This window comes from Entelurus aequoreus, unplaced genomic scaffold (genome assembly GCF_033978785.1).
Source record: "Entelurus aequoreus isolate RoL-2023_Sb unplaced genomic scaffold, RoL_Eaeq_v1.1 HiC_scaffold_433, whole genome shotgun sequence".
NCBI classification, from domain to species: Eukaryota; Metazoa; Chordata; class Actinopteri; order Syngnathiformes; family Syngnathidae; genus Entelurus; species Entelurus aequoreus.
The window spans coordinates 7,501-20,107 of NW_026908327.1; the positions used below are offsets into that span (position 1 = coordinate 7,501).

The 12,607-nt window shown below is 39.1% G+C and overlaps 1 protein-coding gene across 1 annotated transcript; it reads right to left on the minus strand.

Annotated features, from left to right (window-relative positions):
• Positions 1 to 3,416: 3,416 nt before the first annotated feature.
• On the minus strand, positions 3,417 to 10,355 carry LOC133645527 (transmembrane protein 250-like). Its single transcript, XM_062040366.1, has 3 exons — positions 10,160 to 10,355; positions 3,899 to 8,262; positions 3,417 to 3,795 (listed from the first exon to the last, which is right to left on the minus strand). The coding sequence occupies exon 2, from the start codon at positions 8,147 to 8,149 to the stop codon at positions 7,730 to 7,732; it is 420 nt and encodes a 139-aa protein (XP_061896350.1). The 5' UTR covers positions 8,150 to 8,262; positions 10,160 to 10,355; the 3' UTR covers positions 3,417 to 3,795; positions 3,899 to 7,729.
• Between the last annotated feature and the right edge of the window lie 2,252 nt (positions 10,356 to 12,607).

Genomic DNA, 12,607 nt, shown 5'->3' on the forward strand with positions numbered 1-12,607 from the left:
TACTATCACCACCATGCTTGACGATAGGATGGTGTACATGGGATTAAATGCCTCACCTTTTCTCCTCCAAACATATTGCTGGGTATTGTGGCCAAACAGCTCAATTTTTGTTTCATCTGACATCACATGGACAAAGATAAGACCTTCTGGAGGAAAGTTCTGTAGTCTGTAGCTGAACTGCACCAATTTTGTCAAGAGTGGTCAAAAATTCAACCAGAAGCTTGTGGATGGCTACCAAAAGCGCCTTATTGCAGTGAAACTTGCCAAGGGATATGTCACCAAATATTAACATTGATGTATGTATACTTTTGACCCAGCAGATTTGGTCACATTTTCAGTAGACCCATAATACATTCATAAAAGAACCAAACTTCTTGATTGTTTTTTGTGACCAACAAGTATGTGCTCCAATCACTCTATCACGAAAAGAAAGAGAGTTGTAGAAAGTATTGGAAACTCAAGACAGCCATGACATCATGTCCTTTACAAGTGTATGTAAACTTTTGATCGTGACTGTACTTACTCAGATGTTTAAATGCAGTGTTGGGACTAACGTGTTACTGTAACGCCGTTAGTTTCGGCGGTAACTAGTAGTCTAACGCGTTATTTTTTATATTCAGTAACTCAGTTACCGTTACTACATGATGCGTTACTGCGTTATTTTACGTTATTTTTTATGTAGTATCGGCTAAAAACAGAAGATCTGAGTGTGTTTTATTGGAGAGTTGCAGTGTCGTCCTTCTGATTCTTCCTGTGTCACAACGGGGACAAGAGAAGAGGCGCGGTGTGCGTGTCTGTGTTTACTAACAAGACATCATGGTGGAGCTGAAGCCGAGTTTCTTAACATGGAGATATTCTAGACCAGGGGTCACCAACGCGGTGCCCGCGGGCACCAGGTAGCCCGTAAGGACCAGATGAGTAGCCCGCTGGCCTGTTCTAAAAATAGCTCAAATAGCAGCACTTACCAGTAAGCTGCCTCTATTTTTAAAATTTTATTTATTTACTAGCAAGCTGGTCTCGCTTTGCTCGACATTTTTAATTCTAAGAGAGACAAAACTGAAATAGAATTTGAAAATCCAAGAAAATATTTTAAAGACTTGGTCTTCACTAACTGACGGTCCAGTTCAAAGTGTGACATGATTTATTTAAAAATTTGAGAGTTGACTTTTGTATTTTACATGAGTTATTATTTGTACAAACATGGTGCAAAGTAATTCATGATTTGTTAAAAAATGTTAGTGGCTAGCTAGTTAAAATGGGATATTGTGAATTCACAAGACTATCTACGAAGTGATCATTTGAAAATGTTCAATTTGAAAAATGTGCACTTAGAGAAAATATAAAAATAAAGTGTTGCATATTGATATTTATCTGTTTCTATATATATTTATTGTGAGAAATCATTAAGATGATCAGTGTTTCCACAAAGATAAATATCATTAATTATTAATAATAACATAGAGTTAAAGGTAAATTGAGCAAATTGGCTATTTCTGGCAATTTATTTAAGTGTGTATCAAACTGGTAGCCCTTCGCATTAATCAGTACCCAAGAAGTAGCTCTTGGTTTCAAAAAGGTTGGTGACCCCTGTTCTAGACTGACCATGCGTCCTCTTTTCCCCGGACATGTCTTCTTTGGCGGGGCTGTCCGGGCGGAGTTTCTTAAATGGGACCCCATTTTGAAAATTCCTAGCGCTGATCAACAGATTGTATTATTCTCCAGTGCAATAACAGTACTGAAATGAGATTTAAAAGGGCATTAATGGGAGCTTTAAAAAAGAAAAGAAAAAAAGAAGTAACTAAATAGTTAGTTTTCACAGTAACGCATTACTAGTGGTGTAAGTAACTGAGTTAGTAATTGAGTTACTTTTGAAATAAAGTAACTAGTAACTGTAACTAGTTACTGGTTTTCAGTAACTAACCCAACACTGCTTAAATGTCACTTTTAGACAAAATACAGTAGAAGTTGTTAAACACACTTGCTACCATGTGAGGTTTTGGTCTCAGTTACTTCTGTATTTTAAGAAACAGAAAGCTTCATTCTCAAGTCAGTGCATGTTTCCAGTACGAGTTGAGAAAAAAAAAAGTGAAATAGCAATGACATGGCCAAAAAAACAGAGTCATTCTGAGAGATCAACTTCTGTTTTTAAAGGAGAGAAAAGAAGAACATGAAAGCTGTTGTTGCTGAGGTCAAGTACAGTGAGTACATGGTGTATAGAACATGTTGATCCAAATTAAAATACCAGAAGCTCATTATTGCTAACAACCGAGTAATCCAGGGAACGACTGAGACCACCAGTCCCTTGCATCAAGATGTGGACTCCTTCTGCCGGCACTAAAAGCATGCACCATTACTGTGTCAAAGGCCTTATGTGAGTGTGAATGTTGTCCGTCTATCTGCCCTGAGCTGGCCACTTCTCCAGGGTGTACCCCACCTTCCGCCCGAGTGCAGCTGGGATAGGCTCCAGCACTCCCCACGACCCAGAGAGGGACACGCGGTAGAAAATGGATGGGTTTATTCTAGCAGACTATATAAGGTGATTGGGACACAGCCATCGCCATTGTTTGGCCAAGACCATGCTGGGTTGTGTGTGTGTTACAAAGAAGTGTGTCATGAACGAACATAAAACCTGACCCTCGTGTCTCATTTTGAAGAATCACACTCCTCTTATGACAGCATTTCTCCTTTTTTTCCCCCACACATCACGTAACAGGGAGACACGTGACACATTCGTTGAATATGTGCACAAAGTCGGCCTTTGACTTCCAAAGCATGTGACATGCATGTGGACCAGAACATGTGTGAGTCTTGTCCCACAAAACTGTCTTTGCCTTCCAAAGCATGTGACACGCATGTGGACCAGAACGTAAAGTACGATAGTAATAAGGGCCCTATTGTGTGTGTGCTTCAAAAAAACACCTACATGAGTCTTCAGCTCAGCAAGCGTCATTCTAACCCAGAGCTGGGTGAATATTTTGACTTGGCGGCCACATTGAGAGAAAAAAATGGGTCTGGGGGGGGGCCAATGTGTATGTGTGTATAAATGATATGTACACATTTAGCGGTAAAAAACTGCTGTACAGTATGTTTGGGTCCCTTTTTTTCCCCAGGAACACTAATACCAAAAGTCACAATGTCCTATAGACCAGTGGTCCCCAACCACCGGGCTGCGGCCCGGTACCGGTCCGATTGGTACCGCACAAGAAGTTAAAAAAAAAAAAATTTTTTTTTTTTTTTTTAATTAAATCAACATGAAAAACACAATATATACATTACATATCAATATAAATCAATACAGTCTGCAGGGATACAGTCCGTAAGCACACATGATTATTTTTTTTATTTTTTTACTAGCACCCCCCCCCCCCACCACCCCCGGTCCGTGGGACAAATTTTCAAACAAAAAGGTTGGGGACCACTGCTACAGACTGTTATGTCTCAGAGAAGGGAAGGAGGCGACAACCAGGGCAGGACTGCGGTTTACAGGGTTTATTTTAAACCTTTGATGAATACGTGGCATGTGTATGCTACTCAAAGTGAGTGAGTCTTGACTATGTGTAAAATCAATAATGTAAATGTTACCAAGGGTTGTTGTCTGTAAATGTTGGTTGTATCTTTCGTCGTTATTCAAGGGGGCAAGATGAAGCGGCAGTGCGTGGACAGGCAAGAGGTCGTGGGCAAGAGCAGGGCAGCGTGGTCTGGGTCCGAGCAGGGAGGTCGTGGATCGAGGAGGGCAGTCAGGAATCCGGATGGGTGTTGAGTGACAAGGCACGATCACAGAGGACAGGGGAGTCACTGTGGAAATACAAAAGGACATGAACCAGGGGGAAACACAGAGAGAGAGCAAAACAAGCACGAGGAAATCACGGGGGAAGGGAATGCCCGACGTGATGCTTACTGGAAGGTTAGCGACGTTCTGGCAAAGGTTCCTCGGGTCCGCTGGTCTTTATGCCGCACCCCCTCGTCAAGTCCAGGTGCGCTGATGAGTGATTGTTTGCAGGCTTGTTGCTGTGTGGGCGTGTTGTGCCCAGCGCGAGCAGAGGTGTGTCTGAGCGTGCTGCCAGCACAGGGGTTAACAGAGGTGCCTGCAGCTCCAGCTGCAGAGGAAACGTGGGTTCGACTCCGCGTCATGACATAGACAGGCTTCGTACACCTTTTCCATGGCCAATTTCAAGCACTTTTTAAGGACTTTCAAGATCAATTTTCCAGTTTTTCCAGTACTCTTCAAAAGGCGAAAAGCTGTGTGAATCAATCCGTAGCCTCGTTGTTTGAGGTCACCAAATGCTGTCTGAAGGAAAAATAAGGAACATCTGCTAAAACCTAAGCCTAACATTGAACCGGGAGTAGAGATGTCCGATAATGGCTTTTTTGCCTATATTGTCCAACTCTTAATTACGATTCCGATATCAACTGATACCGATATATACAGTCGTGGAATTAACACATTATTATGCCTATTTTTGTTGTGATGCCCCGCTGAATGCATTAAACAATGTAACAAGGTTTACCAAAATATGAGAACAACTTCAACTCAAGTTATGGAAAAAATTTCCAACATGGCACTGCCATATTTATTATTGAAGTCACAATGTGCATTAATTTTTTTAACATGCCTCAAAACAGCAGCTTGGAATTTGCACGTACATTACATAGAAACTAGTAATTAATGAAAATGAGGAAAATTAACTGTTAAAGGTTAGTACTATTAGTGGACCAGCAGCACGCACAATCATGTGTGCTTACGGACTGTATCCCTTGCAGACTGTATTGATATATAATGTAGGAACCAGAATATTAATAGCAGAAAGAAACAACCCTTTTGTGTGATTGAGTGTGAATGGGGGAGGAAGGTTTTTTGGGTTGGTGCACTAATTGTAAGTGTATCTTGTGTTTTTTATGTTGATTTAATTAAAAAAAAAAAAAAAACAAACCCAATACCTATAATTTCCAACATTACATTTTAAAGCATTTATCAGCCAATAATATCGGCAGGCCGATCTTATCGGACATCTCTAACCAGCAGTTATCATTAACTGAATGGGGCATAGAAAATGAAGCAGTGTTTCTGTAGACTATTCAATGTCTTTGGTGTTTGCAAACGTTGTTTACTAGTTTGTTTCATCATCATACATGTATACATCATTCCTTACAAGAAATAACATTAATTATTATTGTTTACTTGTTTGTTTGTAACATAATTCATGCTGGCCAAGTCATACCAAAGACTATAAAAATGGGACCCATTACCTCCCTGCTTGGCACTCAGCATCAAGGGGTTGGAATTGGGGGTTAAATCACCAAAAATGATTCCCGGACGGGGCCACCGCTGCTGCCCACTGCTCTCCTCACCTCCCAGGGGTTGATCAAGGGTGATGGGTCAAATGCAGAGAATAATTTAGCCACACCTAGTGTGTGTGTGTGGTACTTTAACTTTAATACATCATGTTCATTAAAACGACAACGTCCCGGCATGATGGACCGATGCACCACTGTCCACTTGGGAGCGACACAGAGCCCTATATACGACTCTGGCATGACAACAACTTAATGTAAGGGCTCGTGCAAAGCCAACAGATCAAGCGTTTAGATTCGTTTTTAAGGAAACTTATTTAGTTTTTTTCCATTTTATAATTAGCCTATTGAGTCAGACTGCCGAGAAATATGATGAACATTTCCAAGCATTTCACCCAAAATTCGAGTATTTTCAAACCTTGAAAACACAACATTAAAATCCAATCATTTTCAAGGTTTTTAAGCACCCGTACAAACCCTACATAAGAGTTCTAAAAACGTTGTGACAGACCACCTCAAAAAAAAGGAATGGAATTTTACAGTTTTCTACTGAATGGGACACCGAAAATGTAAATGAAAATAAAAAAAGTGGAATTTACAATATTAACTAGGAACAATAAAACACTGAATATTAACGACACATGAACATCGCTCCTCTTTTACAATCAAGCAAAACACAACAAAAATGTAAAAGAACAGCAAAATATGAATGCAAAGTGTAATAAACACCTACAATATGATGTATTGTCATGTAAAAATGTGTTTCCGCATCTGTTTCTGACACTCGTTTCGGGCTGGCTGCTCTGAACACAAACCCCGCCCACTCTGGTTTGTTCCTCGTCTGAGCTGCTGTGACGTAGATTACCGTAATAACTTGTACAACACCCAAAAGTGCAGATTTCGACCATTGAAATACTTTTTATAGTTCAAGACTTACGGTAATTTAAAAACAGCACAGCACATCATAATGGCGGCGACAGTTATGTTAAAGGTCTAAAAAAAATTATGTACAACGTCGGGCGGGCCGGATTGAAAATCTTAACGGGCTGCATGTGGCCCGCGGGTCGTGTTTTGCCCAGATGTGTTCTAACCCCACAAGTTTGATGAGAACCATAGAACTGGATGCTAACACAATTGGGATGACGGACATGAATGACTACTATAGAAGTCAGACGTGGCAACAAAGTACAGACCATAAAGACATTTTATTCCACCCAAGACTCATGTTTTCATTTACATTTATCCATTTTTACCTCACATTCACAGCACCTTAACCAGGGTTTCCAAAACATTTGCACCTGAAATTAAAAATCTGGTGCCTCCACCAATATCCCAATTCATTCAAAAACATCATGCATTGCCATCACATCAATATACTGTACACTATAAAGGAAAGACAAAGATATTTTACATGACAGGAGTGTTTCACTTTTTTTTGTTTTGTTTAATGAATGGCTGACCAAACACTAAGATGCTTTAAATCAGTGGTCCCCAACCACCGGGCCACGGCCCGGTACCGGTCCGTGGACCGATTGGCCGCGGCCGCACAAGAAATAAAAGAAAAAAAAATATATATATATTTTTTTAAATAAATCAACATAAAAAACACAATATATACTTTATATGTCAATATAAATCAATACAGTCTGCAGGGATACAGTCCGTAAGCACATATGATTGTATTTCTTTATGACAAAATTGTTTTTAATTTTTTTTCCCTCTATATGACATGAGCGCTCTGCAGTTTTGTTTTGTGGTTAAAACTGCTGCCAAAAAAAACACACAAATCAAAGATCATTTATATGACAGGAGCAGTTTGTTTTAAGAACTGTTGCTAAAAACTAGTCAAAGATCCTCTATATGACAGGAGCGTGCTGCTGTTTTTAAAGAACTGCTGCCAAACACCAAAGTTCCTCTAAATGCGAGAAGCAGGCTACTATTTATAAAGAACTGCTGCAAAAACACCAGTCAAAGATCCTATTTGGAAAGAGTGCACTGCTATTTTTTAGAGGAATTGATTCAAAACCACTATTCAAAGATCCTTTTTATAACAGGACCGCTTTTTTTAAACTTCTGTAAAACACCAGTCAAAGATCTTCAACATGACAGGAGCTCTCTGCTATTTTAGGAATTACAAGTCACATTTCCACTTTGTGATTTTTGTTGTCAGCTGCCAAAATGTTAGTTGCTGCAATTTTAGGTGGAGATTCAGGAAACGCTGGCTTAAAGCGATACAAGTTGTACTTTTTCCACTAAAGCTTCACTTTAGTGGAAAAAGCATTAGCATTCTTCCCCCAAAAGGAAGAATTCCGAGCTGCACTTATAAATAAATGAACTTGATGAATGAGATATCCCACCGACTTTGTAGTGATTAAAAAAGCAACAGCAGTGCCTACATTACACAGGTTTAATGTTGTCCAGGGAGCATCACTATAGACTACATATCCACAAACACCATGAAGCACCATCCGAGCCCACCCACCATGAACATGGTGATCTGCATGCTGTATATGATCAGATCGTTCACCACCCCAAAGTCCAAGCGCCTGTGTCCCAGTAAGATGAGAATGACGGAAAGCTTGTATTGCACGCGCAACAGCACTCGCACGCTGACGTACTGCACGAAGAAGAGCGCCGAGAGCGCCACCCACAGGAGGGAGGTCAGCAGGCTGCAGCCGAAGTACAGCAGGAAGCGCAGGAAGCTGTAAATGCAGCGCGAGCGCAGGTAAAGGTCAAAGTTGTTGTACTTGGTGCGCACCAGCTTGGTGTTGTGCGTGGAGCCGCAGGCCGAGTGCATGCAGGTGGTGTGGGGCCCATGGAAGCTGCGCACACGCCGAGGGATGGGGATCACAGGCATAGGGGTGGGCTACTGGAGCCCCCGGCTGGACGAGGAGTTGCCTTGGGGTGCTGCCGCCGGTTGCATCATGGAGTAGTTAGCAGAAGCTTTAGTTTTCAAATCCAACTGTAGCACTGTGGAAACACAAAGCTATTATTGAAACAGCCCAAACTGCAGGTTCATGCATTATACGTTTTATTTAGAGATAATATCGGCCTGCGGATATTATCGGCTGATAAATGCTTTAAAATGTAACATCGGAAATTATCATTATCGGTATGTTTTAAAAAAAAATTAAATCAACATAAAAAACACAAGATACACTTACAATTAGTGCACCAACCCAAAAATCCTCCCTCCCCCATTTACACTCATTCACACAAAAGGGTTGTTTCTTTCTGTTAGTAATATTCTGGTTCCTATATTATATATCAATATATATCAATACAGTCTGCAAGGGATACAGTCCGTAAGCACACATGATTGTGCGTGCTGCTGGTCCACTAATAGTACTAACTTTTAACAGTTAATTTTACTCATTTTCATTAATTACTAGTTTGTATGTAACTGTTTTTATATTGTTTTACTTTCTTTTTTATTCAAGAAAATGTTTTTAATTTATTTATCTTATTTTATTTTTTAAAAAGGACCATATCTTCACCATACCTGGTTGTCCAAATTAGGCATAATAATGTGTTAATTCCACGACTGTATATATCAGTATCGGTTGATATCGGTATCGGTAATTAAGAGTTGGACAATATTGGAATATCGGATATCGGCAAAAAAGCCATTATCGGACATCCCTAGTTTTATTCTAACATTTATAATAATAAACAAAATATATCACTTTACCATTAGATATCATTCATCCCTTTTTGGCATAATCAGTAATTACTAGGGGTGTGACGGTACGTGTACTTGTATCGAACCGTTTCGGTACGGGGGTTCCGGTTCGGTTCGGAGGTGTACCGATCGAGTTTCCACACGGACATATTAAGTAGCGTAACGCACGTTGTGTAAACAATACACACCGAGGCACAACACACGGCATGCTAGCAGCTAACGGGCTACGATAGACTGACCATACGTCCTCTTTTCACCGGACATGTCCTCTTTTGCGGAGCTGTCAGGGCGGAGTTTCTAATGCCTCAAATGTCCGGCATTTTGAGTTCGGGTTGCGTTTATTTTCAATGTACGTTCAGGGTTAAGAAGGGGTTAAAAACAAAACAAATTGCGCGCGCAGCAGCATTCGTGAGGGAGGGGCAGAGACAGAGAGAGAGTTATGATAAACGCGCATGCGTCGCCAGGCTCTGCTTTTTATCCATAGATTTATCAGATTTAATTTTTTATTATCTATAGCAGGGGTGTCAAAAGTGTGCCCTGGAGGCCATTTGCGGCCCACAGCTAATGTTTTAAAGGCCCACGGCACATTCTAAAAATACTATTAAAATAAACAAAAACATAACAAAAGTGAAATAAAAAAGCTTAAAGGTTAAACGTAATTTAGAAAAAGTTGCAATGTTGACTAATAAAACAAAGCTGGTTTTTTTTCTTTCAAACTGTCATTGCTCAAAACATAATCTTGAATCAAAATCAATATTATTATGAATTATTGACCTATCCAAGGTTCCAATTACTTCACATCAAATATTCCACTAAGAAAAATATGTTTGGTGTAAGATTTAGCAAATTTGGTAAATAAATAACCCAAAAATTAATATTTTGTTGTTTTCTTACTGTACCGAAAATGAACCGAACCGAAATTTTTGTGTACCGTTACACCCCTAATAATTAGTAATTACTAAATGGGGGAGAATGGAGGTAGGAGTAAAAAAGCTTGTAATTTTGTTAGAGATGAACAAAACATGACTATTATCAACAAATAAGCGAGATCATTCCAATCTAACTGTGGCAAAAGCGAACCTTGATACTGATAAAGCACACATTGGAGGCTAATATGTTATCAACAGTAACACGGATATATAGCATGTATCAAACAAAGCCTTATCAACAAGTGAGCGTACTTACATTCAGTACTTCCACGCCTTTAAAAATATTGTTCTTCGACATACACACGACAATAAGACTATATGTTACAATATTAGCTACTAACTTTGAAATAAATTTAAAAAACAAGCAATATGTTGTCTGTCAGGGCAGGTGCCCATCTTTTTTTTTTTTTTTACCACTCACAGACGTACGGCTGCCGGGAGTCGATAGGATATGTCGCAAAATGTGGGAGACATCCAAGCTTGACGGCACTGCGGATTTAAAGGGCCAGTACACCCTCTTCGAGGTGTGCTGTACTGTATATTGGACATAACTGTGGGTTTAATTGTGTTTTTATGTTTTTTTATAAAAAAAATAACAGAAGTAAAATGTTTGCACACACTAGTCATTGTAAAAAAAATTATAATAAAATGGCCGTATTACGCATAACATTGTATTGGTATGAGAATTTTAAAAAAGGCATATTTTTCCAGAATAAAAGTGTATAATTTTTAAGAAAGGATGGGTCATTTTATAAGAAACAAAAGTTAAATTTCATCAGGAAAAGGGGGTAATGTAATGAGGAAAAACGTTTATATTTTGCACAAAGTAGTCATTAAAATACATGTATGGTTAGTGCGGTGGGTTAGCGCACATTTTTAGGCGTACCGTTACGGAGCGGATAAAAGCGCCAATTTTTTTACAGGCCTTCTTTATGACCTACTGAAGGATTTTAGAAGGGTACTCAAACTTAAATATTGAAAATACCCATATAGTGCACAAAATTGTTTAAAACATGTTATTCCGGAGTCATAAAAGGTATATTGCTGATAAATTGTTGTTTTTTTCCACTTAGGAAGGTAAATTTGCTTTTAATTGGGTCCAGTGATGGATAAACATTCAAAATGATGTCTAAAATGCATTACCAAGGCACCTGGTACAGGTACATCCTCCATAAAGTCCTGTACAGTATAGGCGGAATTAAGAAAAAAGCTGAAAAAATGTCATGTTCTGCATGTAGTGTGGGTAAAGACATTCTCTATTCATTTTGTAATTATAATTAATCATGAAGTTGTTCATAATCGCAACTACTGTTTCAATATACATTCACAACACCAGATGGCGATATATAAACTAGCCTGCATGATCACAATAAGTTCCAGCCTGATCACATGATCACATGATCACTGTGCAGTTCAGCATCACACAGAGCTGCAATCAAGCAGGTGTTCATCAGGTAAATATAACAATAATAATGCTTTGAGAATGAGCTGTATGTTGCTTAACAAAGCATAAGGAAAGTTAAAAAGATTAGCTAGGCTACCTATTTTAGACATCTAATGTTATCAGCACATGTTTTTTTGCTGCAACCAAGGTTAAGATAGATGATGTAAACTAGTGACATCTTGAAAACCCAACTGTTTTTTACACCCACCATAACGGTAATTTATAATAAATTAGTTCTAATGTAGCCTAATGATATTTTAACTTTGTTAACTGGTTCCATTATTTGTGTGACAGTCAGTGGAGATTCAATGTGAAACTGCATGATCATAACCACAGCACTGCAATCAAAGAGAAGTGTACACAATCCAGGTAACAGCAATTCATTAATGAGACATTATTATTTATTATAAATTAGCACATCAGTCAGTGTTTTTGCAGCAACTAACTAGGTTACGATAGCTGGATTATGTGCAATCTAGAATACAAGTAGTAGTTGGGCACCCATAAAGGTACAGTAATTTAACATTGTTCAGGTGGAATGCTATAGGTAATGTACATGTTTCATGATTGCAATGCATTATCTTGTGTCTGTCAGTCAGGCCTCAACATGAAACTGAATTCAGATGAAAGCTAAGCAGCATGAACAATGCAGTAGAGCCTCACACAAAGTTGCAACCCAACAAGTATTCACAATTCAGGTAAATAACATGAATTAATTCACAACAGTGCTGTGTCATGTTCCAAAGAGAAAAAGCTAAGTTTATTGTATTAACTTGATTAATTGGTTCATTTTTTGTGTGAAAGTGTGTGAGGCCTCAACATGGAACTGAACTGGGATCGCTGCATCATTTGCCAGAAGGACACCACGGAAGCCTTAAAATGTCCCTTGAAAAGCAATGTGAAATCTGAGGATGATAAAATAAGTGCCTATAGATCCTTTCTGACAAATGTAGAGCAATTTCGTGCTATTGATGCTCTTCCAACCAAACTTTATTTTGAGGATGATCAAACTGCAAGCAATTTTGCATCACATTCTGCATCATGGCACCACACTTGCCATACGAAATTTGGCAATTTTTTTCTGGCACGAGCAAAAGAGAGAAAGGAAAAAGAAAAGAGACAGCAAAATTCTGATGACCCTGATGTCTCTGAAGGGAAAAAGCTAAAGCGCAAAAGACTAGATGTTCAAAAGTGTTTCTTCTGTGAGAGTGGCACAGATCAAGGTGCTCTCCATGAAGTGTCAACTTTTGATACGGATAA